Source organism: Leuciscus leuciscus (assembly GCF_965113295.1).
Source record: "Leuciscus leuciscus genome assembly, chromosome: 16".
NCBI lineage: Eukaryota > Metazoa > Chordata > Actinopteri > Cypriniformes > Leuciscidae > Leuciscus > Leuciscus leuciscus.
This window is the reverse complement of record NC_138740.1, coordinates 17905189-17932602: the sequence shown is the minus strand read 5'-3', so window position 1 is coordinate 17932602 and position 27414 is coordinate 17905189. Positions and strand designations below refer to the sequence as shown.

At 38.6% G+C, this 27414-nt stretch overlaps 2 protein-coding genes across 2 annotated transcripts; one reads left to right on the top strand and one right to left on the bottom strand.

Annotated features, from left to right (window-relative positions):
- Positions 1-394: 394 nt before the first annotated feature.
- rgs14b (regulator of G protein signaling 14b) lies at positions 395-10653 on the bottom strand. The gene is made up of 15 exons (XM_082140439.1): positions 10514-10653; positions 9866-9887; positions 6187-6356; positions 5151-5243; positions 4904-5047; positions 3778-3969; positions 3583-3700; positions 3419-3462; positions 3145-3336; positions 2953-3029; positions 2404-2530; positions 1828-1903; positions 1464-1516; positions 1270-1372; positions 395-1161 (listed from the first exon to the last, which is right to left on the bottom strand). Exons 1-15 carry the CDS (start codon positions 10556-10558, stop codon positions 905-907), a joined length of 1713 nt encoding a protein of 570 aa, XP_081996565.1. The 5' UTR covers positions 10559-10653; the 3' UTR covers positions 395-904.
- Positions 10654-15789: 5136 nt separating this feature from the next.
- On the top strand, positions 15790-27251 carry arl3l1 (ADP ribosylation factor like GTPase 3, like 1). The gene is made up of 5 exons (XM_082140457.1): positions 15790-19611; positions 22927-23043; positions 23175-23225; positions 25445-25630; positions 25736-27251. Exons 1-5 carry the CDS (start codon positions 19453-19455, stop codon positions 25781-25783), a joined length of 561 nt encoding a protein of 186 aa, XP_081996583.1. The 5' UTR covers positions 15790-19452; the 3' UTR covers positions 25784-27251.
- Positions 27252-27414: the final 163 nt, after the last annotated feature.

Below are 27414 nucleotides of genomic sequence, written 5' to 3'. Positions count from 1 at the left end.
CCAAGTTCATCTATCACACACTCAGCTTTCATTTTATCATATTAACTGCCCACTGAAAATGGGCAAAATGATTGACTGTCAGAAAATGTATACAAAGAAAGACCACTTTATATTATTTATATGGTTTACAGAGTCTAGGGCTGTGACTGTCACAGTTGCCGCGATATCTCAGGACGGTTAATGCGGTTATGCATTTTACCAATAATTTGCAAAATAATTTAAAATATTTTATATTACCATAGATGAAAAAGAACCATTAGATGCACTCAAGGTGAACTTGAGCCTTCATACTCTAGTCAAAAGTACTCACTAGAAGGTATTTTTTCAGGAGGTCTGACTTCATACTGGAATGTAGTCGTACTTTTATTATCCGATCAAGTCACAATGGAAAAAGTCTTGTCCTTTTTTTATTGAAAATATCCTGTTTCCCATTAATGGATTTGTTAAAGTCATTAAAGACCTGAAAAATAATGATGTTAACTTTTACATAAACTAATAGGTGCTTTAATTGCTCGTTCATGATAACTAACGCATCAACTCATTTTAATGTAGTAAAGTGTACATAATAAAGTGTTCCCAAATACCAATTTCGAATGGTTTTGAAAACCTCAATGAAACCTTTAAGGGAATTACGCAATGCATGTCTTCATTAAAACAGACAGAATGTATTTTTGTTATGTGAATCGAATTTGAAATAAATACAAGCAGCTAGACATTAACATGTGCAGAATCACATCTACTGTAAACAATATTTCGTAGCATCTGCTTTTATCAAAAAAATAATAATCCTAATAACAAGTGTCCATCGTTAAAGACCGTCACATTCACTTCCCTGAAACATTATTCTCTTCGTGTTCCAGTGTGACTGATCATTGAAGCAAAGGATGTAACAGGTCCATTAAGCTCACACCACAGTTTCTCGGGCTGGGTTTGAGCACTGGCTCTCAGATGGCCCCTCCTCTAATGTGTCTGATTGTCCTGCAGGAGAATCCCCTTCAAGAGACCCCATACTGGAGCAGGACTCCTCCAGCGATCTGTCGTTCTCAGCCTCCTCCAGGGGTAACTGAAGGAACTGAGGCAGCATTAGATGTTCTTTCTTCAGGAGACCTCGCTGATCATCAGCACTGCAGGTCTGTGCTCGGTTTAACAACTCCACCAAACCTGAAAGTCCCGAGATAAGCACATTTAGATAAAGACATTTAGATAAGCAGGTTGTGTTCTACGGTACTATAAAGACCAGGGAATAGAAACGAGGTAATCATCATTTACCCTCCATGTCATAGGTTCTCCTCAATCCAGGGTTCTTCTGTCGGGCATTTGATCGAGAATTCCCTGGAGGGAACATGTTCGCATCCACACCACCTCTCCGATCCTAGTGACAGATGCAGGAGAGGTTATACCTCAGAGAAGGACTGGAGAATATCAAGATATTGAGATACGCTGTTCTAAAGCTATAGACTCACTTGTAATGAAAGAGGTGAGAAGCTCCCTTTTAAGCCGCTGGCTTGATCAACACCTGCAAGAGTGATTAGATTGATCAACAGCTTAGAATCTTTATTTTAGGGTGAACTGTACCTTTAAGAAGACTGATTCCAGAGAGTAAGAATAAATCAATCTGTCTATATATCTATGTCTGTCTGTCTATCTATCTATCTATCTATCTATCTATCTATCTATCTATCTATCTATCTATCTATCTATCTATCTATCTATCTATCGATCAACCCATCTATCCATGTGTCTGTCTTCCCACTCAGTGAATTCAGTTGTTCAGTAGTTCAAAATGAAACCTGCAAGATGTAGAATTTAAATAGAATTTGTACATACGTTTATCTAGAATTAGTGTCTTATTGGCCAGAGAGGTGACAGCTGTGTTCATACTTATTATCTGTCCGCTTCCACTCTGAAAACAGAGGACAGAAAACATGTGAGCACATTGCTGATGTAATGCAAATGTTGATAGAGACAGATCAATGTCATTTCTAATAATATTTAGTAATTAGGATTGTATGACAAGTAGATTTATTAGCATTTACTATGTCTAAATAGCATGAAGTTTGGTCACTAGGGGTGTGAAGGTACAATTCTTTGTTACTTTTTTTATTGATGTTTACTGTAAATGACTATGAAGAATACTAAAGAGCATGTGGAGGTTTCCTCTGCATATTGACTATATTGAGTTTTTCATGTTTCTGTGTGTAAGGGTTTTGATGAACATAAAACATTAAATGATTGTTTAGTACTGGCACTGTCCTACTTTTGCAGCTGCAGTTTAATAACAAGAGAAACAGGAAAATCTGTGAATGTCTCCCTGTAATCTTGTGGTCCATCAAAAAAGGTCAAACTGTTAGTTTCAACAAAGAACAAAATACTTGTTCTGGCCAATCTAGACCTCCCCCTCACCATGGTAACAGTGGCGTCCTGTGCCCTGAGGCGGTAATTGTTAAGCAGTGTCACAAGGGCGTCCTGCAGGGTCTTATTTGACTTCACCACAATAGCTACCGTCTTACCTGCGAATGCTACCTTTACCCTGTACGAGAAACACACAAGCACATATTAACACCTGGTGACAAGACAACAGGCAATTCAAACTGATTGTTTGCATTTAAAGGAACTGGCCATCCATAAATGAAAAGTCTGTGCTCATTTACTCACCCTCATGTTGTATCAAATCTGATGTTTTTTCTTCTGTGGAACACATAAGAAGTTTTTTTAAAGTTTCTTTTTATGAATGCTGGTAACTAAACAATTTCGGTTCCCATTGACTTAAATTTTATGGACAAAAAACATAATGGAATCCAACCAAAACTGATTGGTTACCAACATTCTTCTAAATATCTTCTTTTGTGTCCCACAGAAGAAAGAAATGCATACAGGTTTGGAACGTCATGAGGATGAGTAAATGATGTCAGAATTTTCATTTTTGGGTGACTTTTTTTGCACAACACTCACGCAAATGTGACCCTCAGTTCCAAAAACACCTGCTGATCCTTCAGCACAGAGCTGTCCTGGTCCAATGACAGCGGTTGCTATATGTGACACACAAAGGGAGATCACAATAAAAATTTAAAATTAATTGTTTTGTAAAGAAGTTCATAGACATCTTGTCTAGTAATGTAAATGTAAACGTTTTGCACTTCTTACTTTGTCTTTGCCTTGTAGATAAATAATGATGTCTGACAGAGGAAGGCCTCTTTTTTCACAAACACCGGTGAGCATTTTGCGGACGGTGACACCAGGTCGGGCCGGGGTCAGAGATGCCGTACCATCGGGCAGGAAGACACAGCAATACTTATCAACCCCTCCGTCTGCAGAGCGTGCCACTAATTTCTCAACCTGCAACAACAGATATGTGTTGATACCAGTACTGGTATGGCATTGTATAATGCTGGTATCTACAGACTTTGTAGCAAGTTACCTCTGAACTCTTTACAAGTCCAGTCTTGAAGCTGATAGGTGATTCTGGAAATGGCCAATAGAGAACAGAGATGTTATTAGATGTCTAAAAACCTATTATTAGTTCAATTTGCCCTTTATTTAAACCCTGTGTAGGTTAGGTGGGTTTTGACATCATAAAATCACCTCCCCAGGACCCTCTCTTCTCTTTGCGTTTGTCCTTTCCTATAATGCCTTGCAGATTGACCTTCCTTCTCTCTACCACATCATCAGCCTCTGCTGTACTTGTCTTCGCCTTTAACCTCTGGAAAACAACAAACTTATATAAATCTCTTATTAAGATCAAATACAGTCATATTTTACATTGAGATTTCAAGTTACCTCCTTAGTTTTATCGAACTTGACTTGCTCTCTGGGTGAAGTGCTGCTGGTATGTTTCGTTGACGTGAGGGGTTTGCCACGAGGGTCCAGCCCTGGCAGAGGCCTGCCCTCTACATTAGCTAGCATGCAGCTTTGATAGAGCTGTGAGCGCACGAAACGAGTGTAGCTGTCAAACTTCATCAGTTTAAAGATCTGAAAGGGGGAAGAGAGAATGGAGAGGTTAGGTAAGAAGGACGCTTCTGCTCAAGAGGGAGTCAAAGCAGGGTGGGCTCTTCACTTTTGAGTTGATTGCTTTTAGTAGCTCTGGATAATTGAGTTATGATTGCTGTCTGTTCTTAAACTAAAGTGGTTTGCTTTACCACGACACAACAAATATGTCTTCGTCACGAATGTAACAACTTATTCAATATGACACATATTTGTTTTTACACCACACAAATGGGCAAAACTACAATAGCATCCAGTGTCAGTTTTTTTTTCCCTGCTTGTTTGACAGATGCAAAAATCTACTAATTTGTTGTTGAGGCTGAAAGCATTTGAAATTGATTGAAAAAGACACTTAATACGGTGCCTTCTTGCAGTGAAGACAACTTTGCTGATTATAATGGGAATGCTCTAGTTTATATTATTGCATCACTAACCATGTACATGGACCGCTTTATGCACTTGGGATGCACTGTCATGAGCAGAGGCTCCTAAACTCTTTTTCTTGAAACCCTGTGATAAAATACATTTTTTGCTTTCCATTTCTTAACAACATAATAGAGCATAACCTTAAAAAAAAAAAAAAAAATTATATATATATATATGTCTTTCTAATCTACACAACCTTTTATTCACATTCCACTCAGTAGCTTCTGTGCACAATGAGAATTCATTTTTTTTGGCCCTCCTCCTCCCCAGAACCACCTGTCTAGATCTGCTACGGGGTTTCTCTCAACCTTGAAGCGGCATGTCTCCTAATATCTCTGTAATTCTGAGCATGTTTCAACATTAGGCCTTAGCTCATGCCAGCGAAGCAGATCTACCTCACCAAGGTCAATCCTCCCTACACTCTATTCTTATCAATGAAATGCTCTTGAAATCTATTTCAATTGACATTTCTACCTGATATGATGTCACATACCTGTTGTTGGGCTTTTTGAAAGATTTCAGCATGAGGGTTTTGAACATCTTTCTCCTCGACTCGTACCCTGTCATCTATGTTAATGGGAGAAGTTGCGTTGCTGGACAGGAAGCTGTTATAAATTGACAACGCCTCTCTCTTGAGCTAGGGTAAGAAAACAAATGTAATTTTTACAATTTCTGTAGGAATTAGAAAGGAAAAGAAACAGTGATAAAATAGTGGTTAGATATACAAAACGGAGATTTACCTGCTCTGATTGAAAGGCAGGTATCTTGCGAAACTTTTCACACGCCAGCCAGAATAAGATGTTCTCAGCACTGACCTCAGATTTCAGAAATGCCTTTGGTGCATACAGACAAAATGTAACGCTAAGAATATGCCTCAAATCTGGATGAACTGCATGTGTCGGTGGGCATGATAATTGCTATCACCTGTATTATTATTAAAAACAGACAATTTAGACAATTTAATTTCTGGTTCTGGCTGGTATCTCTGTTGGCCACCAAATGAGGAATTCACAGAGGTTTATCCATCTCAGAGCTCTCTCACCTAAACACCCAAATGTTTCCTTCCCCCCCACAAACTCTCTTCCAGCCTCCCTTCTGAAACATTCTCCACACCTCCTCATTTACCTATAATTACACTGACTCATACCGTGGGCTGTTTTCCTCCTCACCTCCTGTTTTTTTTCTGATTTTACACATTTCACAATGAATTGGGGGTTGAGTTGCTTGCTCTGCGTGGTCGGTAAACAAATGAGAGCGTCGAGCAACATGGCAGCATCTCTCTACGAAAATCTGTTTATTACGAAGTGAATAAGTGCAGAAGTATATGACGTGTACACTGAGAAACTAGAAGCAAAAGCTTATTTCTAGGACACCGCTTCTGCTTTTCTCTGCCGAGTAAGACATTACCCGTTTTTAGGGCTGAAATCAAATTATTTGCATTTGCTGATTAATTAATTGCAATTAATCACACTTATATCAATATTACTTGAGTTGCCTGTAGGAGAAGTGGTGCTTTAACTTTGAATTGGTCCAATTGCATTGCTTTTAAAGCACTAAATTGACAATATTAGAAGTTAGTAGATCATTCAGCAACCTTCCCACCCAGTAAACTCAAGTGCTTTTTAGAAGATCCATTAGTGAAAATAACCAACATAGTAAGCTAATCAATATCTTCCCCTAAAGCCCATTCATCTGTGTATTTGTTCAGATTTTGATGTGCTTCTTTATGTCCAGAAATATTCACTCTTTCGAATGACACTTGTTTAGTTCACTCACCGTAAAGTAGCGTACACCCATGGGGTCCTCCAGCAGCCTCTCGAAGCTGACGGCCCAGCTGGCCACCTGACCCACACCTCTGGTCCCTTCACTGGGCACGGTGGGCAGACTGGAGTTACTGCTGGAGTACTGCGGCGTTGTGCGCTCATCGGTCTCCAGCACATTCAGTTCTAACACCCACGAGACGGAGAGGATGTTGAGAAGCACTGGCATTTGAACTTAAAGCATTTGTGTGTATTGTGAGGGTCTGTTGACAGTTGTGTCCCAAATTACGCACTGTACACTATGTGCTTATACACTATGTACTTATGTACTCAGCTGTGAAGTGTATTAACTTTTTAAGGTTATTTTGTCATTCAACATCGGAATTGAATAGCCCCTCCCCCTCCGCTATGTAGTTAAAGCTGCAACAGTTGAGTGCATGAAGTGTCTAAGGCCCTTTCCCAAATGACACCCTAAAAACTCGCTGTTTTCTTCTGAGTCCGCACTTTTGTGACGTAATGCCGCTTTGACTCTCGGGTAGGCGTCTGCTGCAGAGTCGGCAAAAGTGCGCATCAAGGGTGCATATCGACCAAAATGTAAGCGCTCATAAGCACCCTTCTGAAACCTAAAATGACTAAATAGGACACGCTACGGTCTCATGGACTCGGCAGCCATTGTAAGTCCAGAAGACTAAAAGTATATAATGAAGTGTGCCATTTTGGACAGGGCCCAACATTTCACACTTCGTTTTTTCGGTTAATTGAGTGCATTATCCAGGTATTTAAAGTGCGTTTTTTCTATTTGGAATTTTCAATGTGAACACAATACTCTCTCTATTTATACTATATGACATAAATGACATAGAAAAGTGCATGATTATGCACATTTTGACCCACTTTACCGTAACATATTAGATACAATTTGACATGAACTTTTAGGTAAAGTGGATTATACTATACGTCATTAAATATAGCCTACTATTGAGCAAACATGATCCATGCCATGCAACACTAAGGGTTTGGATACCCTTGTGAAAAATAAGTGCACTTCATTTTATTTGTGTACTTCAAATCTTAAAAGTAGCCAATATAAAAAATAAAATAAAAACTGTACTTGCAGGAAATTATATCAAGGAAATAAAAAGCCACTTAAGGGGAGTACACTTGTATGGCTTATTAACTTAAGAACACTTTTAAGTACTTTATATTCATCACAAATGAAAAGTTTTACTTTAAGTATATTTGGTAACACATTAGAATACTGTTCCTTCATTAATGAATAACTACTCAGAAACAAATGAGTAATGCACAACATTCTAGTAACTACTATTAACTAACAGGAAACTCTGATTAATGAATTAGTAATCATAGCGCTCAGTCGAATGTGGTAGTTCACTATTGAAAGTAACTTCTATTTGAAAGTAACTTCTATCAGTACCTTCTATTTTTTTCTATACCTCCCAGAGAACTACTATATACAGGTTCATAATTAACATGAATAATGCATAATGTATAATATAAGGTAATGGTAACCCATTAGTAATTAATCAAGTGTTACTACATGCTTCTAAAGGAATCCTAAAAATTTGGATCAGTATTCTAAAGTGAAAAGCTTGATAACTGAAGTCTGAAGACTGAAGTCATTGTAAGCTTTTGAGGTTTTTGTAAGGTTTTGGATAGTAATGACTCAAGTGTGATCATTATTTATAGTCATGACTCAAAGGAACTACTAATTATTTGGATCAGTATTTTAAAGCGAAGATCATGGGAACACACTAGTAATGACTAAAGTGTTACCAAATCCATCGGAAGGAATTACTATTCAAAATCGTACAAAAATCTCAAAAGCTTACAATGACTTCAGGCAATATTAGGTAGTTATCAAGCTTTTCACTTTAGAATACTGATCCGAATTATTAGCAGTTCCTTAAGAAGGATGTAGTAACACTTGTGTCATTACTAGTGGGTTACCGTTACCTTTTATTATAAATGATGCATTATTCATGTTAATTATGAACCTGTATATAGTAGTTCTCTGGGAGGTATGGAAAAAAATTGTAGTTACTGATTAGCTAATAGTGAACTACCACATTCGACTGAGCGCTATGATTACTAATTTGTTAATCAGAGTTTCTTGTTAGTTAATAGTAGTTACTAGAATGGAAGTGCGTTACTCATTTGTTCCTGTGTTAATCATTAATGAAGTAACAGTATTCTAAAGTGTTACCGTATATTTAAAATTTTAATAATCTTTTGTATAAGTACACTTATTCTGATGTGTTGCTACTAAAGCACATGAAAAGTACTTGATTATCATTTTAATTGTAGTTTGTTAATCTATATCAGCCTACATTTAAAGTTAATATATTTTATATGTACTAAATTGCAGCTACATTATTTCAATTGTGTGATTACAAATATATTTAAACAGTTTTAATAGAAATTACATAAAAATATATTTTACTTTACCATAAATGCTTTTCAGTACATTTGAAAGAACACTTGAATCCCAAGTCCTTAAGCGGGTCAAAAAACACTCTAATTGCATTTAATATCAATTTAAACTATAATAAATGTTAATTTAATTGGAATTAAGTGCTTAAAGACACTACAGTCGTATTCTTTGAGATTATATAATCCTTTTTGTAAACGTATGCTAACTTTTTCACAAATCTAGTTATTCATTAATGGTCTAATAGTAGTGTTGCTAGCAGAGACATGACTTCATGGTAGTCTGTGTTTCTTCTTATGGTTGCTGTTTTTACATTGTTTCTAGGGTAACCATTTAGGTCATTAGTTGGATAAATGATGGATCAGACGGCCTACTAGGTGGTGGGGCTGAGATTGAGCACCTTAAGTTTTCCAACAGGGCCAAATTTTGTTACTTTTCAGAGATGACAAATGTTCTAAATCCGAAATATTTACATACATGCTACAAATTTAAATTCACAGCAATCCCATTTTTGCTGTTGATCTGTGCCATTTTATCTAAAAAGATATATTTATATTGTAGCAAATATTTTTTCAATATATTGCAAAAAAACGAGTATCAGTGCTGAATTTTATTTGCACAGTTACCGTTGTGAGATGTGTGAGACATGCTAAAGGAAGAGCTTGTCTATATGACACCATTAACGTTTGTGCGCTGCTAAACTGTCTCAACCCAAAATCTGTTGATGACACTTTTTACAGTTCTCTTCCTTTATTCCGACACTTCACTCGTCACTTGTTTTTGTGGCACTGATGTGCAGTAGAGGAATTTCCCAAGCATGAGTTCGAGTCACACTTTATGAATGACTAGCATCAGACGCTTGATGATTATACTGGTGCGATCGATGATTGTCTTCACTTCCAGACAGTCACATGACTTTCTATACCTCTGTCTGTCTGACTTTCTGCCTACCCACCTGTTTTTCTCTCCCAATCTCTCTGTCTCACAATGACACTTGAACAGAGAGAGAAACTGATGTGGCTACACCCCCACCCCCAAAACCGGATGTAAACAGGTCACTGATAAAGTGATAAACCCAGAGGTATGACTGCATTAGAACTGTTCGCCGACCATGTGGATAAAGTATAAAAACACATGGCCGCACGGACTTCTGACCTTTGTTTCCCCCGATGCCGTAGATGGGGGAGAGCATATCGTTCATCCTCCATCTCCTCTAAAAAAAAAACATTATTAATGAATAACTTACCTCCATCTGATACAGCCAGTGTCTGTAGGAGAAAATGAAATGATATCGATCAGAGTTATAATTATACTAATCAAAAATATGTATGTTGGATTATGGCGTACATTCATCTGTGGTATTAGTGACTCAGTTGAAGTACACATTTCTTGGTAATAAATGGTGTTTGATTCAATGCCTGCAGGCGATTGAGACACACACAAGCACCAGAAAGGCTGAGTGAAAGAGCTCACGAGCAACAAAATGAGACACACAATTGGAATCTGAGATAAAATGGCTGTTCCTTTTCCCTCAAATTGGATATTAACTGATATTATTGTTCTCTGATTGTCTCATTCCCGGAGGGTAATGTAGTAGAGCTTACATCTGCAATGATCTGCAGGAAAAAAGATCAAGCACAAGTCCCTAAAACATTTTATTTATTTATTTTGCCCCCTGAATAAAAGAAAGTAGTTGCAACTCTACATTAGTTAGTTCAAGGGCACTTTTAACATTATAGTTTGACCTGATATGGTTAAAAAATACTCCTTGAGGAGAAAAAATGTTAAACTCATTCTCAACAGATGCATTTTCATTGCCATATCCATATTCTGTGACAACGCTGTGTTTATACAGACCTGAACATACATTTTTAGTCAGGCTCTTTGAACGTACCTTAAGTCCGTTGGATATCTCAATGTTATTCCCTTTCAGAGACATATCCTTGGAATCACATGTACTTTAGATTATTAAACGCATGAGTGAGTTGTTTCTGATGTGCGTTTGAGACAGCTCTGAACACAATATAACTTCCTGCTCGAGCAGGAAGTCTTACCATGGTAACATGCCGCAAGAGGAAGTGTGGGCATGTTTCAGACAGAGCTCTTTTTTGAACTTTTTTTTTTACAGTGAAACCATGGCTGCAGTTCTTCCATCATTACATAATGAATAAGGTCATTCGTGTATAAAAACATTCATTGGAATTAAATGATTTGGTATTTGTGACATTTAACATTTGTTTTGTTGTTATTGACATGTTTTAGCACTGTCCCGGTCAGATTCTGAAAGAGCACATGGCAATTAGATAAAACATTATCACTCAAGCAATCATGACCAAAATACCATATACCACTGCACTTCTGCTGGTGAACTTCAATCAGGTTTTCTTCAAACAGCAAATCTATCGTTTTGAGATGATTCAACATTTAAAGGTCATAACAGGATCTTTAGCTAATGGCTAGCATGGCAGTAACTTCATATGCCTAAAAACAGTAGACAGATGAGGAAATGAGGGCTCTTCTGAAATCAGTCAAAGCTTTTACCTTGTTGAGGCTGTGAGGCTGACTGTCTGACAGGGTGTTGTGTCTCCCAAGAGTCCTTCGTAAAGAGTTGCGTCGAGCGAGGTTTGAGAACCCTCTGGTGATTTCATTGAAACTCAAGGTCCTCTGACATAAAATTCACACACAAAAAGGTTCACATATTACAACCTCACAATATAAAAGCTTTACTGTACAATAAAATACGAATGATCAATTTACGGTTTCATAAAAATATTCATGGAAAAATGGAACCGAAACAATTAAATCCTTGTATGAGAATATAACAACATGTATATACAACATGTATCATGTATATAGAACATCTAGTTACTGGGGTGCCTCAGGGCTCAGTGCTTAGACCACTTCTTTTCTCCACATGTAATCACTAGGATCTGACAGACAGACAAACACAGACAGACAGACAGACAGACAGACACATACATGCAAACATACATACACACATACATACACATACATAGATTGTTATTAAAAAGTAAATTGATTACTATTCAGATCAAGTAAACAGTTAAACATACACTCAAATGTTTCAATTTGGGCCAAATCCAAACTCGGAAAAAGCTACAAATATAGTTGTGAGAGGCAAAAAAAGAATAAAAGTATGAGTATTCATTTTGTATACCTGTACCCTGAGCAGAAAAAAATTCCAATATCATAGTATCATGACCAGATGTTTCCACCTTACCAGTTGTATATCACAGGTAAGAAGTGAAGAGGACATTTGGTACCTTTTCCCTTGACTGGACAGATGGTTTCTGTTGGTGGTGAGACAGAGAGATCTCCATGATGAAGCTGGCTGTGTGCTGGAGACCAGTGAGCTTACACAAAACCTGAGCTAGAACTTCTTGGCTCACAGAAACAACGTGTCACTGCGCAAACACCATAAAACACAATGCCGCTGGGTATAAAAGTCACTGAGAAGGAAAACTCACTGACGTACATTCAGGCAACAATCATCCAGAGAAACCTGAGGATGAATGACCATCTAGACAGAAATGAAATTCACAATTATTATGAAAAAAAAAAGCGTTAGTGTTAGTCTCACCCGTTTGCATTTGATTATCTGCAGCACCTTTCACATTTGATTTGTTGAAATTCTGTCATCATCTTTACCCTCATGTTTTTTTTCCTGTGGTAGACAAAGAGATTCATCAAAATGTGAAAACTGCTTTTTTATATTCAATGGCAATCTATTATTTTTCACATTTTTGTGAACTGGTTCTCTTCAAAAAAGGTCCCTCTTTATGTACAGTATCTCCTAAATGGAGACTGTGATTTGTGGGGAGCTTTATGAAGAAGTTTTTCTTCACAAACATGTCCAGTCAATCGTCCAAACTGCCCAAAGCAGGTCCGGACTGAAAAAACCATCCAGAACCAGTTCTGTTTTGCGTCACCAAAGCTCCTTCTGTTCTGCAATGGTCGACACCTGTTCCTCTTAATTCATCAGTGCAGCAGTCCGTGCGGCCATAAGCCCGTTCACCATCTCACTCTCCCTCGCTCTTACAACTGGAGAGATGAGATGAGCTCAGCCAGCAACAAAGGCATTTGTGTTCCTGTGCGTCTGAGGAAAAAGCAAATGTAGTATTAATGACCCTTAGCAAAAATGAAAAAGTGCTTATCATGATCTTCACAGATATGGTTGTCACATCTCCTCAAAACAAATATTGAATAATGAGTATAAGTATGAAGGTAAAAGAGTAGCAAAATAGTCGCAGACAATAGTCACAAACCTGTATTCTGAATTTGAAGCTGCAGACAAGTAGTCACAAATGTGTAAAATGCCATTCACAGAAATGCAATGACAGACACAAACTTGCAATATATATTTGCATTTAATCTTACATTCACATTCGCAGTGCAACCTCAATTAGGCACTTGCAACTTCTCAAATCTGTCACTGCAAATTTAAATTTCACGCCTTGACTTTTGCTACTTGCGATATATTTGGTGCAAAACTAACTTGTGCACTTGAAACCAGGGGGCCAATGTTTCGTAAAAAAATTAAGCTTCCCCGGGCGCCGCCATTGATTAGCGGACCATCACCTGCTGTTAGCATTCCATTGACTCCCATTCATTTTGGCGTCACTTTGACAGCGAATAACTTTACATCTGAGGCGTTTAAAGACTCCATCTGTCCATTATTTATTTCTAAAGAAACACGAAAATGTATAAAAGGCTCCATTACCTTGTATCTTACGTTATGGCCCCGTAGAAGCCATTTTTGTAAAAATAGGCTAACGATTGCGTCATAACCACGTGACTCTCTGTCGCACAGTAGAGAAATTACCGTATGGACAGGAGGAGAAGCTCGCGGGCAATCGGGGGGACGTGGAGGCAAAATGACAAAATAATTAATCAGAATACTTAGCAAAAGTTTCTCCTGCTACTAGCTCATGGACACCTCCTACTCACACTCTCCGTCTCTGCAAGTTTCGGAAGGGAATGATTCAGATTTCTCTTGGCACAACTACTAGAAGACAGACGGGTTGCTCACGTCACATCTACGTCGTCAAGCTCAGTTTGAGTCTGCGCAGTACGGTCAGCCATCAGGAAGTGAGTGCTTCTAATTTACTTCACTTTTCTCCGTTGAATCCAATGGGGTCGCTGTGTCCATTTCTTTTACTGTCTATGCTTGAAACTCAGTGGCGGCGAGAGAGAAAGGGGGGCGGGAGTGGGGGTGTTCAAATTAGCTGCTTTATTGGTTGGCGCCTAGCCAATGAAATGGGACTTCTATTGTACGCGATGATGTCACGAAACCCGCGTCCCCCGGGACGCTCTGAAACGCTAACATGGCTTAATTCTTTAGACTGATATTAAAAGAAATAAAAGATATTATCAAACTCAGTAAACACCATACTAATAATGCATACTACAGAAAAGCAGATGAAAAGTTCTCAAATTCACATCTACGTGCTCTCGAGTTTTGCTACTCTTTTACCTTCATAATAAGTGTGTTGTTTTAGAATGACAGTGATGCCCTTAAATAGGATATAGTCACATGAGCTAACTGCTTAATATTTAATAGAGAAACATAGTCTAGTCTAGTTAATTTTAAGGAAATTTTGTTTGGTATCTTGTCATAAGAGTTCAAACTTTTTGATTCCACGGAACCCCAAATATTATGATTGTGAATGATTATCATGATTATATAAAGCCTGCTATATGTTCCCTATCAAAAGCTACTCTCAATGCTGTGCTGGATCAGCACTTTGGGAAAACATCTTTGTTTGACCGGTTGTGAACACGTGTATCACAGTCACCAGCTCAGTCACCAACTTTGTAACCTGTCTGCACTACACTTCCCAGCATCCCATCTGGTCCCGACCTGCACTCAGTCAGCCATCACCACACCTGCTGCTGATCATCACCAGAAACTGATTCCCTGCACCTGCACTCCCTCATCAACACAGCCTACACTCACCTAAAGGATTATTAGGAACACCATACTAATACTGTGTTTGACCCCGTTTCGCCTTCAGAACTGCCTTAATTCTACGTGGCATTGATTCAACAAGGTGCTGAAAGCATTCTTTAGAAATGTTGGCCCATATTGATAGGATAGCATCTTGCAGTTGATGGAGATTTGTGGGATGCACATCCAGGCACGAAGCTCCCGTTCCACCACATCCCAAAGATGCTCTATTGGGTTGAGATCTGGTGACTGTGGGGGCCATTTTAGTACAGTGAACTCATTGTCATGTTCAAGAAACCAATTTGAAATGATTCAAGCTTTGTGACATGGTGCATTATCCTGCTGGAAGTAGCCATCAGAGGATGGGTACATGGTGGTCATAAAGGGATGGACATGGTCAGAAACAATGCTCAGGTAGGCCGTAGCATTTAAACGATGCCCAATTGGCACTAAGGGGCCAAGAAAACATCCCCCACACCATTACACCACCACCACCAGCCTGCACAGTGGTAACAAGGATGATGGATCCATGTTCTCATTCTGTTTACGCCAAATTCTGACTCTACCATCTGAATGTCTCAACAGAAATCGAGACTCATCAGACCAGGCAACATTTTTCCAGTCTTCAACTGTCCAATTTTGGTGAGCTCGTGCAAATTGTAGCCTCTTTATCCTATTTGTAGTGGAGATGAGTGGTACCCGGTGGGGTCTTCTGCTGTTGTAGCCCATCCGCCTCAAGGTTGTGCGTGTTGTGGCTTCACAAATGCTTTGCTGCATACCTCGGTTGTAACGAGTGGTTATTTCAGTCAAAGTTGCTCTTCTATCAGCTTGAATCAGTCGGCCCATTCTCCTCAACAAGGCATTTTCGCCCACAGGACTGCCACATACTGGATGTTTTTCCCTTTTCACACCATTCTTTGTAAACCCTTGAATTGGTTGTGCGTGAAAATCTCAGTAACTGAGCAGATTGTGAAATACTCAGACCGGCCCGTCTGATACCAACAACCATGCCACGCTCAAAATTGCTTAAATCACCTTTCTTTCCCATTCTGACATTCAGTTTGGAGTTCAGGAGATTGTCTTGACCAGGACCACACCCCTAAATGCATTGAAGCAATTGCCATGTGATTGGTTGATTAGATAATTGCATTAATGAGAAATTGAACAGGTGTTCCTAATAATCCTTTAGGTGAGTGTATATCAACCTGCATAACCCTCACATCAGTGTCTGGTCTCATCAACGTTACTACGAATGTAACTGCTATGTAAACAGTCAGATTTCTTACCTGTACACTCACCTGAGATCGTCAAGTCTCCTGTCTTCCGTCAGTCTACTGTCCGTCATCCCGATCCAGATCTCCAGTCAACGTGTTCATCCTTCACCTGCACAGAGAATCCACTTCAGTCATCACCAGCTAAGTCTCCATCAATATTCGTCAAGTCACCATCCTCTCACCATCGTCTGGTTCCCGCTGTTGTCCCATCACTCTGCTCAATAATCTGTTTTCACCTTACCATCTGTCTGTTCCCTTTCCGTGAGTGTGACAACGTGTGGCAAACGCATAGAATTTGGCTTAAATAACCTCTGATGATGACGTCATTGGAATGCGCATTTCAGAGGCTATAAATAGATGTTTGACAGGTGTGCTTTCAGGTTCCTTTGTCCGCATTGTGTGCCGTGTGTGCTGAAAACTTTCTATCTCAAACTATACCCTATGTTAGGAGTTAGTTTTTCCTGCAGGCAGTAATAAAGACTTTTTTCACTCCTTTTCTTTTTCTCTCTACACGAAAAGAAAAGAGTTGAAAAAAAGAGAATCATGTCAAGTGAATCCAGTAAGAGATGCGCGCCACCCTGCTCACAGCCAATCTCAGAGGATGATCTGCATGATTTCTGTATCTTGTGTTTGGGGGAACATCACGCTGTATCAGCCCTCAAGGTCACAGAGTGTGAGCACTGCGATTTATTCTCTGTCAGAGGGCTCCGCTCCAGGCGCGCATTCTTGTGGGATCTGGCTGAGGGGCAGGAGACAGGTCCTCCCCTTTTTCTTGTTCTCTCAACAGATCGTGAGGTCCTCGAGCCTGCTTCTGGGGCGGCGCCTCTTCAGACCGGGCTAAGGACACTAGTTCTCGTGTGGATATGGATTTCGAGTGTACTGCCTCCGAGCGCTCCTCTCGTGACGAGAGATCTTACGATGAGTTACTTGAGGTAGTCACTCGCACTGTGGACAGTCTTCATTTAGACTGGCCACAGGAACAAGAGATCCCCAGACGATACAAGTTAGACGACAGATTTCTGTCGTGTGGCAAAGGGGAGGCTTTAGAGAGACAAACCCTCCTCTTCTTTCAAGATCTCCATGATGAATGACCTAAATCATGGAACAAAACGTATTCTTCCCATGTCTTTGTGCCCGTGACGTTGGTATATTCAACTATCGTTGGTGCAAAGGCAGAGGGTTATACGATGATGCCCCTGGGTGAAGAGATGTCTGTGGGCTATCTCTCCCCTGGCAGTGTACCATCACTCAAAAAGCCTGCGCTTCCCTCCAGATCATGCAGAATTACATCTACACTGGTAGGGAAAGATTTTCAGGTGGCAGGTCAGGCTGGTGCTGCCCTACACACCATGTTGCAGGCGTACCAGGCTGACCTGCTTAAAGAACTGGGCACGGGCGGGGGAAACGTCAGTGAGAAGGTGTTTTCTGAGCTGTGCCAAGCCACAGATCTGTCTCTACCCGTGACTAAGCAAACGGCCCATGCCAACGGCCCTCCGGCCTATTCGGCGACTCAGTCAAATACTGTCGTCGGGGAGGTTCCGGGAGGTTAAAGGCACAAGGAGGCTTTTGACAAGTTCCTCCCGCGCCATGCCCAAGGTTTGGGGCTGTCGGCCACCCAGCCCCAACCAGATCCAGCTTCTCAAAAACGAGAAGCTCAGAAACAGAGCATGGTGAGTAGCGTGTCGCGAAGCGCTCCACCAAAAAAGAAGCTGGACCTGAAAAGAAAAAAGTTGTTCTGAGGCTTTTGCACCCAGGACCGAGAGGGTGTGCCCTCTGGGAAGGGGTGCGTAAAAATACAACATAAAAAACGAGCTCCTTCTCGACACCCTCACACCGCTGTTTCCTCCCCACCACCTCCGGTGTTTTGGGGGGCAGCAGGTTTCCAGCGAAATGTTAAATGTTCAGTTGCTTCCTGCCTTGAATCTAATCTCTATGCTCTCCAGGAAAATTATATTAATGAGATCTCATTTATGATTTTGTTCTTTCCTAAGGGATCAATTAATATTAAATGAGTCTACACATATGTGACTAGTAGACTAATGTAATCACGAAGACTCAAAGTAATGTAATTATTGCTAATGATGTCGTAATTAACATGCTAGACAGTTTTGGAAATGACAGAGACACTATCATCATAGAATGAGTAATATCTCAACTCTCAAAGTTTTGTTGGAGTTTGTGGGTCATTCAGTAATTGGTTCCTAATCCCCCAGAATATTATGGAATCCCTACAGGAGCAAAGAGCCAACAATAGAGTGCAGTACGTCTGCAGAGCAATGATAAGGACCCTTGGGATGCACCAGGAAACTTACCATTGTGAGTCTGGATTCTGACTGCTCTGTGGATAGAGATGCTCCCCACTGCTTTCATTAACAGGGAGAAAGGAACATTGTGGCTTTTCAGCGTAATACAAAGGGAGGGAAGGACTGTTTTTAAACCCCAGAAAATGTTCCTTCAAGGGAATGATGAAGTCTGGATGTTGACATCTATTATAGGCTACTGCTACTGAATAAGATCTGAAGCCAGCTTGTATATACTGAGGTCCTATGCAGGAAGGTAAAGTAGCTTTAAAAATTCAATATGAAGTGGAATCTTGCACATAAAGACTCTCTATTTCAAGGTCTGAAGGAGAACCAAATATGCAGGGAGATAATAGTTTTTGACAAAGGAAATATAGTGGAAATGTTTGTTGGTCTACTTAAATGCAGGAATATTATTTGACAGTTAACAGTTAACTTAAGACACAAAAATGGCATTAAATAACCTTTACACTAGTGTTTTGGTAAAAATGGCAAGCTAATTGCCTTAGCTATAAATGTCAAGTGACATAACACTGATTGGCTGATAACATCATGAAGACACTCAAAAGTCTGAAACTCTTCACTAGCATCTGTCCTGAGTTATTCGCAAAAAGACAATAGACAAAAAATAAGTCAGATTTACTTTATCATCTGCATTATCTTAAAACTGTTCCCTTATCTCACATTATAGCCTGTAGAACCCTAATTTCAACAGGGGGGAGCAACATACTGAAGACAAGAAGGGAGCAAAGAGAGTCTCAGAGGCCTATCCTAAAGCAGGTGGTGGTTAAGGATAATCCAGGTAAGTCTTTAATGCTGGAGATGTGCTGGAGGAGACGAGTGGAGGGGTGGCGGGCGGAGAGATTGCTAATTGTGTCCTACTAATCCAACCCCTCCCCCATCTTCACCCACCTCCACATCCTCCCGTCACATATGAGGAAGGCCAGGAACGTAGAGAAGCAAAGGTACTGCACACTACGAAGTGAAGAACACGTATTCTGAGGGAAGAGGACTCAAGAAACAGTGGACCAATAAGAAAACCAAACGCTTACCTGGATATATCCCACATAGAATGTAGCTACACCTTTCCGTCTCTTTCTGCATCCTCTTCCTACCACGAAATTCACGGCACTATGGGAGAAGTCCAAAAGGTAAATGTTTCGATCTGCTTGAAGGGCCTATTTAGAAATGATTTGGAACAAAGAATAGTTTATGAATGTTATACACATCATTGTGTGGGATTTACCTGAAACTTAAAATGAAACTATTTAATCAGATATTTTAGGCATAAATGTTTGTTTTCAAGGGTTTGTTCTCAGTCATTGAGAAGTTAAAGGGCACTACAGAGCAAGAGCTTCGGATAGTCCTTCTCGGTCTGGATAATGCCGGAAAAACCACTTTGTTAAAACAACTTGCCTCCGAAGATGTGAACACCATCACCCCGACTCAGGTGAGAAGTGCAGCTTTGAGGGGCTTTCAAAGCTTTGGGTTTTTTACACTTTCTTATTATGCTGGATCAAAATAAGTCGTACAACCTTTGATAATTAAGACACGTGTGGTTATGAAAGCAGCGACAGCCCTCTGACATTACAGAATGTACGTTTACTGCTTATCAAACTATTAAAGGATGTGTTATGACTTGCAAAATATGAGTAATTCAGACTAATTTGTTGAGGTGTGAAGTTATTAATGAGGCAGGCTAACACATTTATTGTGCTTTTTTAGTGTTTAACAAATCCAGCAGAAATATTTTCAAAGCCTTCGACAGACAGTGAATTGGAAATGTTCATTCTAAAGTAATTCTTTGCCATAAAACCAATGTGTATCTTTAGCTGCATCTTGGATAACACTAGACTGTAAAACCAAAATGGAGGAATCAGGTTAATCAGTAATAAAGAGGGCAGACTGTGGACAAATACTCCTGTAGAAAAAAAAAAAACCCTTCAAAGGTCTTTGACAATGGGGGTAATTTTTTGGTGGTTTAAGAAATGTGTAATTATGTAAATGAGTATACAGTGTGTGTGTGTGTGTGTGTGTGTGTGTGTGTGTGTGTGTGTGTGTGTGTGTGTGTGTGTGTGTGTGTGTGTGTGTGTGTGTGTGTGTGTGTGTGTGTGTGTGTGTGTGTGTGTGTGTATATATATATATACTGTTTAGAAATAAACTGACCATTATGAGAACAACTTACAATTTTTACAATTGCGAGATATAAGATATTGCGAGATATATATCACATTAAGACGTATCAAGTTAAATAGTGAGATTTAAAATCACAATTATGAAAAATAAAGTCTCATTTACCTTTGTTTTAGTCTAGGGTGCAAACAGACTTCCATTAAGAAAATATGTACAAGTTCTTATATACTATTGCTAATATTGTTATTAAAATTAAAATATAAAAGAAAAGTAGTATTAAAATGTAAATTAAAAAAATATATAATTAATTAATTAGTAAATCATTAAATCCCTGGCAAAACACACAATAATATAATAAATATTTGCAATTTATCATTTGTAGAAAACGTATTTTGTCAGAATACACGGCTTCATTTAACACTATTGTTTTAGTCTGAGGTAAAAACCACTTCCATTTAGAAACTATGTACTAATTTAACCTTCACGAGTTTAACTGATGGCTAAATGTCAGTTGTTTCAGTTGTCATAAAAAAAAACAATCTTGCCCTTTGTTCCCCTATATAGATATATGTGGTTCAACAATTGTGCGTCCTGTATAATACAACACTGCCGCATGACGAAAGCGACCCACTAGATGTTGAGGTCTACCTACAACCCTCAGACACAAACAAAAAAGCAACCATACAACTCCTGCTATAGGAAACCATTTGAAGGTGGTGACTGTCCTAGAAAGAACTACTATCCAAATAAATGGTATGAATAGACATGATGGCATCTCAAACTTCCAAGAAAGTTTCAGTTAATTGGATCAAATGTGATCAGTCTGGTTTACTGTTGAGGGGTCAGAGATAGAGCATGCCATGACTATGTGTATTAGTGTACTGGATATTCAAATGAAATCAGCCATAGAGCATGCATCTGACGTAAAAAATAATTAATGTAAATTATAAAAAATGTACTTTTATCTACCATTGACTGACAGTATTGTCAACCAGTGAATTTGTATAGTGGATGCAATTGATGGCTGTTAACACAACATTCAGCATGGATTATTTTGGACTCTGCTGTGCACAGCTTGCTAACAGTTAAGATGTTGGCACACTGTTGCTTGATTACTTAAAATATCTTGGGACCTGAGTAATGTGAGACTATTTTCTGTTTAGCACGAGTTTTGTTAACAGCCATTATGTGTTGCAGCCAGTTAAAGCTGTAAAGAGCCGAGGCCTGTGGGGAGAGAAGATCCTCTCTAAGAATAGCACCATAACAGTGTCTTTAATCCCACGGTTAAAGATTACTTAACCATAAAGTCTCAGTAGTTGGAGGCTACTTAGGGGCAGGATAAATTTAGACTAGGAGTTTAAATACATCGTGCCTCTATCTATGGCCTTATGATTTTGGCCCAATCAAACCAAAGAGTTTATTGACTAAGAAAGTCCCACATCAAGGAAGCCAATTTCTGCCTCAAAGTAAAACATGAGAAGTTAAATGTTAATTATTTTGGATAAGTATTTAAGTAATAAGTAATTACTTTGTCACTGCTAAAAAAAAGTATGAATGAGTGTGGTATGAACGTAATCTGAACATTCGCTTTGTTGTCATTATCATGTGACCTACCAGCATCAGTTACGCTGACATTCAGTGCCATTCACAAATCCTCTCCCGTGGCCTAATGGGATAGTAAAGTTTCCATCATATGCACACTTCAGAATCTCCCCGGAAGTAGTAGGTCATCCAGGTACTTTTAGCCTACTCTTTTAGAGTACCGTGAATTCGGACATCTTTTGTCACATACTGTTTTTCGCCTAGGATTTCGCCTTTGATTTCGGATACTTCAGGCATAAAAATTTTAAAAAGAAACACAAATGTGATGTTTATCTTTATCATTTTTGCTTATTAGTGTGGTTGAATTGGAACATTGGAGGTCAGCAGCAAATGCTGTAGTGAATTAAATGAGTGAGATTAAATACATAAAGTATATTTTTGTACATTTCTTACTTTACAAGTAACACTAGTTACGTAATCAGATTACTTTTTCAAGTAACTAGTAATGTATCACCCTCACAGTTGTGGGATATAGTCACAATATGAATTTATGCCAATGTGAGATATATGAAGTCATGATTGTGAGATTTAAAGTCACAATTGTGAAATCTAAAGTCACAAGTTTGAGATGTAAATGATTATTGTGTGATATATTAATTCATAATTGTGAGATTTAAAGTCACATTTGGAAAATGTAATTTACAATGTGAAATAAAGTCACGAAAATGATTGTACATCACAATTAAGCGCCATTGTGAGATGTACCCCCGGTTTCACAGACAAGGCTTAAGCTAGTCCTGGACTAAAATGCATGTTTGAGCTGTTTTAACTGAAATCAACTTGCAACTGGCATACCTTAAAATATCTATAGCCATTGTTTTGTCTCAAGATGCACACCAGTAATGTGTTTTTCTAAGGCACATTTATAAAAGCTACTTGGCTTAATCTAAGCCCTGTCTGTGAAACCAGGCCATAAATTCATAATTGTGAGATTTTAATTCATAATTGTGATATAAAGTCACACTGACTGACAGAAAATCTACAAAACATGTATCCACAGCTTTATCATGTGCTAATTTGGCTATTTCAGGGTTTCAACATTAAAAGTGTGTGCTGTGATAGCATGAAGCTGAATGTGTGGGACATCGGAGGACAGAGGAAGATTCGACCATTCTGGAAAAAGTACCTGGAGAACACTGATTTATTGGTATGACAGCAATGCTCAAGGGGGAAATTCTCTGCATGTTGTGAGAGTATTTACTGTCACATTTGTAATTAGATTTCTATTTTGTGAATCAGCCAAAAAAAAAAATCTTTTTTCTTCTTCTTTTTTTTTAGATCTACGTGATTGACAGCGCAGACAAAAAGAGATTTGAGGAAACAGGACTGGTAAGACTAGACAGAATCAATCTGTGACAATCACAGCTTCTCATTTTTTTCCTGAAAAGCATTTTATCTAATATATTTATACGTCAAGCATTTTGCCACAAATAAAATAAAAAGAGATTCTATATATGGGTTACTCCTAAATTAGATGAACCTTTCTGTCCCTTTAGACAATTTTCCAGAAGAAATATTTTCAATACAATCTTTCTAGTTTCAAACAATACATGTTAATGGCTTTAAACGTTTTATTGTGTATCCTTAATTAGTTCCTCATTTTGAAGAGTGATGAAATGCTAGTTATTTGCCAGCGTTGCATTATTTTGGGCTTGACCACTAACAAGAGTTTAACTTCCCATCTAAAGAAAATGTAACACAAGTGTTACAATCAGGGGAATTTAACATCGCTCTTGCTCCTGAGAAATTCAAAATATAATTAATTTGGTATTGTGTAAACAACAAGCATTACAGAGAACAATGTATTTGGTTATGGTGGAAATGAGAAGTGAAATATGAACACATTTGTATCATGCCAGACAGTCTGAAGTTTAAAATGTTTATTTTAAGATAAACTATTAATATTATATTATATTATATTATATTATATTATATTAAAGGAGCCATATGTAAGATTGTGGCCAAAACTGGTACTGCAATCACTTTCAAATGACTGTAGAGCGGTGTATTCCCTCCCCCTCCCCCCTGACTCGAGGTTGCCAGATAGGCTGCAGGATCCAGCAGGAACGTTTGTAGCTGTAGCTGTGGTAACTAGAGCAGAGCTGGCAACCCGGATGCCGAAACACTACTGACTTCGTGATTGGTAGATAGGTGGAGGGTGGAGCTTCAGGCCAAAACACAAGATGACAACATCAACATCAGTTGAGGGCTGCAACTTCACTTTTTAAATGATAATATCCTGGCCGGACTACTGTTGTCAGTGATATAAGTATTTGAAATGAACATGATTTCTTAATGTCTAGTGACATATCAGGGCCATTTTATGATGAATTGAAATACATTTCTTACATACAGCTCCTTTAAATATAGTTTGAAGAATCTGAATTTAACCCTTAAACGCATACCTCTGGTCTTTAGAGACCCGGGACGTCATTCACTACCCTCCTCCACATGAATTTTTTTAACCATCAACCTTCTTAGTATTCCTTCGATCAATTCATTATTATCAATATAACAAGATTTTATAATAAAATTGTAAAAGAATGCCTGTTTTCCCATTATTTTTTTGTAAAGATTGTATAGGGTTGCTAACAACCCGAGGTGTGTAACAGTGTAAGAATATTCTTTCTGCACAACAATAATTGAATCTTTGATGACTGAATAAGTGCAATTCACCTTTATTCCACAAGGTGGCAATGTCTGATACACAATGATTTGTTTCAATGATACACAAACAATTTACCGCAGGCAGAAAACAACAGAATAGGAAGAATCATCAGCAAAACTTGAAATGGCTCAGCGATTTACTGCAGAGCAAGCACTGAACACAATCAGATATTAGTGTCACTGTCACTTGACGGTGGATCTGGTGAAGAAGCTGTCAGCGATTAAATATTGATTTTGAAAATGTTGAAAATGATAGTTTGAGATTGATAATTTAAGCCAGATGCTGAATGTACTAGGAAATGAGCTCTGATGAGAACAGTGATGATGGTATAAAACATCTGCTCAAACTGAACACTTCCAAGCTCCATAAGGTAACAAAATATGCTTTATTTTATCCTTCTGTAATTGTTACTCTATTATCAGGAAAGTTTTATATTATCGCGACAGGTAGAGATCCATTCGTGTTAGATATAGATCCGTGTCTCTAAAGACCCGAATATGTAATAATGATAGGCGAAACATTCATGCGTTTAAGGGTTAAGATTCCAGGTAGCAGAAGGTCATCTCTCCTACAGTGATCAAAATTCACTGCACTGTCTGAAAACTATTTACCACTCTGATGATGAATACAGTGTCTTTCCAGTTTATACATTAGGGGTCCTACAGCTCAACTGACAAGTCTAAGTGTTAGCAATGCCATGATCTTTGGGTACAGTCCTTAGAGGACACACAAAAAAAATCTATAATGTGAATAGGCTGTAAGTGTAAATCACTCTGGATTAAAGCATATACAAATAGTACATGAATTGGGATTGACTGTATGCTAACCTCTATTTGGTGCTGACTCCTCTCGACTCCTCTGTGTTGACCTTCTTCCACAGGAGCTGTCGGAGCTCACCGATGAGGAGAACCTGAGGGGTGTGCCATTGCTCATCTTTGCCAATAAACAGGACCTGGCCACAGCTTCCCCTGCCAGTGAGATCGCAGAGGGCCTCAACCTGCACACATACCGGGACCGAGAGTGGCAGATCCAGGCCTGTTCTGCTGTATCTGGGGAAGGTGTACAGGTTTGTAAAGTGAATTTTAATTTGTATCAGCTTTTTAATAAAACCTTTGAAATATATTATTATGATACCCATGATTAGACATTAATTCATTATTTTGTCTTTCAGGATGGCATGAACTGGATCAGCAACAATATTGTAAATAAGAAGAAATGAATCTGCTTACTCCCAAGTGTTATTTTGTACAATTGCTCTAATACTTCTGTTCATCTAAACCACATGTAAAATATTTACTTTGGAAAACTCTTTTTGTAATACAAAGTTCTGTCATGAAACTCTAGATGGTGCAGGCTGATAGGCCCTTAGCTCAATTTGGTAGCAATAGCATCGTTATCTACACAGCACAGCTGATTGGTTGCTGTTGCATCAGTGGTAAAAGAGCTTGCTGCTCAACATTCAAATACTGGTAGTGTTGCTGTTAGCAGTTTGCAGCGCGCTTCCAGAAACCCTCCTCCTTCCCCAGCTCCACCTGTATAGATCTGCTACAGGGGGTTATTTCATGTATGTTACATGTGCAGCGACAACAATGTCTGTGAATGTATTAGCAGAAGCAAGTCTCGGTACTTGCTCTGCAGCAGTGTAGATCTATTACGCCAAGACCATTACCATGCCAATCTCTCCGAGAGTTGTCATGACAGAAATAATATGAATGATCTTTCTTCCCCTTTGTAAATTAGCTGCCTAAAGAGACAAAGGAAAACAACAAAACAAATAATTTCCCCCTCTCTCATCTCTTATGCTCTTACAGAGTGTTTTTATTTGACAAGATGAGTTTCGCTATCTTTTAATCAAGATGTTGCGGTTACATTTTTGAGGGAAATGACATACCAGGGCATGAATAATGCACACAAGCAAGATTTTCAGCCTAAAATAAGGATGAGGCATTCAAGTATCTATTAAAAATATATATAGTCTTCTTCGGCTGTTTTGATAGTTGTCACACCAAAGAATTATCTGAAACTGAGCAAAACTCTTGTACTTTGTAAGGTGATATGTGAAACCCATGTTTATTTGTTTTTTGTCTCAGGATGACTGGATTTGGTAGTTTCTATATGATTACCCTGTGTGGGCAAAATGTGTATGATTATGTGAAATGAAATGAAATTGTGACTACATTTTCTAGTAGTTTAAGATTATGACGAATTCTAATTCAAACAAGATCCTGGAGTAGTCATGTTCGTTTTATCCACGTTTTCCAACCTTTTTGGAAGATCTAAAATAGATATTCAATCAATAACACAAAGCACGAGTGCTGTTGCTCTGAATAACATGTAATCACAGCCGTGGTGATGTTGGAATCAATAAGATTGTGAGTGTGATAATTGCTTTTGTACAGCACATTAATAAAAAGGAAGTTAATATTGAATAACTTACATTTTAGACGCAATATTGCTAGTTGCTTTGTTTTGCTAGTCCAGGTCCACCTCTGTAGACCTGATTGGTGGAGTTATGTAGTAACAACTAGTAACAACTAGTATTAGTAACAACTTTTTTTGCATACATGCTTTTGTTCTGTGTACCTCATATCAGCCAGTGGTGTAAAAGTATATCTGTTTTTTTTTGCATACATGTGGCTTTGGTTGTTATGAAAGTTATAACGAAAGTTATTGATGATTCAAGATTTGTTCGTGGAAATTTTCATACTCAGATATCAAACAAATGTGTGCGTACACACAATTAGTGAATGAGATCCAGTGTCTCTAAAACTTTTTGTATGGAATTTGGCTGGACTGATTTTATTCAATTCAACTTGCATATTTGATAGCACAAACAACAAAGTGCTGCAG

Excerpts from the sequence above, each read along its gene's own strand:
- rgs14b (XM_082140439.1), bottom strand. The coding sequence starts at position 10,558 with ATGTCTCTGAAAGGGAATAACATTGAGATATCCAACGGACTTAAG. Across the intron at positions 5,244-6,186 it reads TGGGTGTACGCTACTTTACG|GCATTTCTGAAATCTGAGGT; the intron begins GTGAGTGAACTA and ends TATGCACCAAAG. Across the intron at positions 3,701-3,777 it reads AGTTCGATAAAACTAAGGAG|AGGTTAAAGGCGAAGACAAG; the intron begins GTAACTTGAAAT and ends GTTGTTTTCCAG.
- arl3l1 (XM_082140457.1), top strand. The coding sequence starts at position 19,453 with ATGTTTGTTTTCAAGGGTTTGTTCTCAGTCATTGAGAAGTTAAAGGGC. Across the intron at positions 23,226-25,444 it reads GATTTGAGGAAACAGGACTG|GAGCTGTCGGAGCTCACCGA; the intron begins GTAAGACTAGAC and ends CTTCTTCCACAG. Across the intron at positions 25,631-25,735 it reads TATCTGGGGAAGGTGTACAG|GATGGCATGAACTGGATCAG; the intron begins GTTTGTAAAGTG and ends TTTGTCTTTCAG.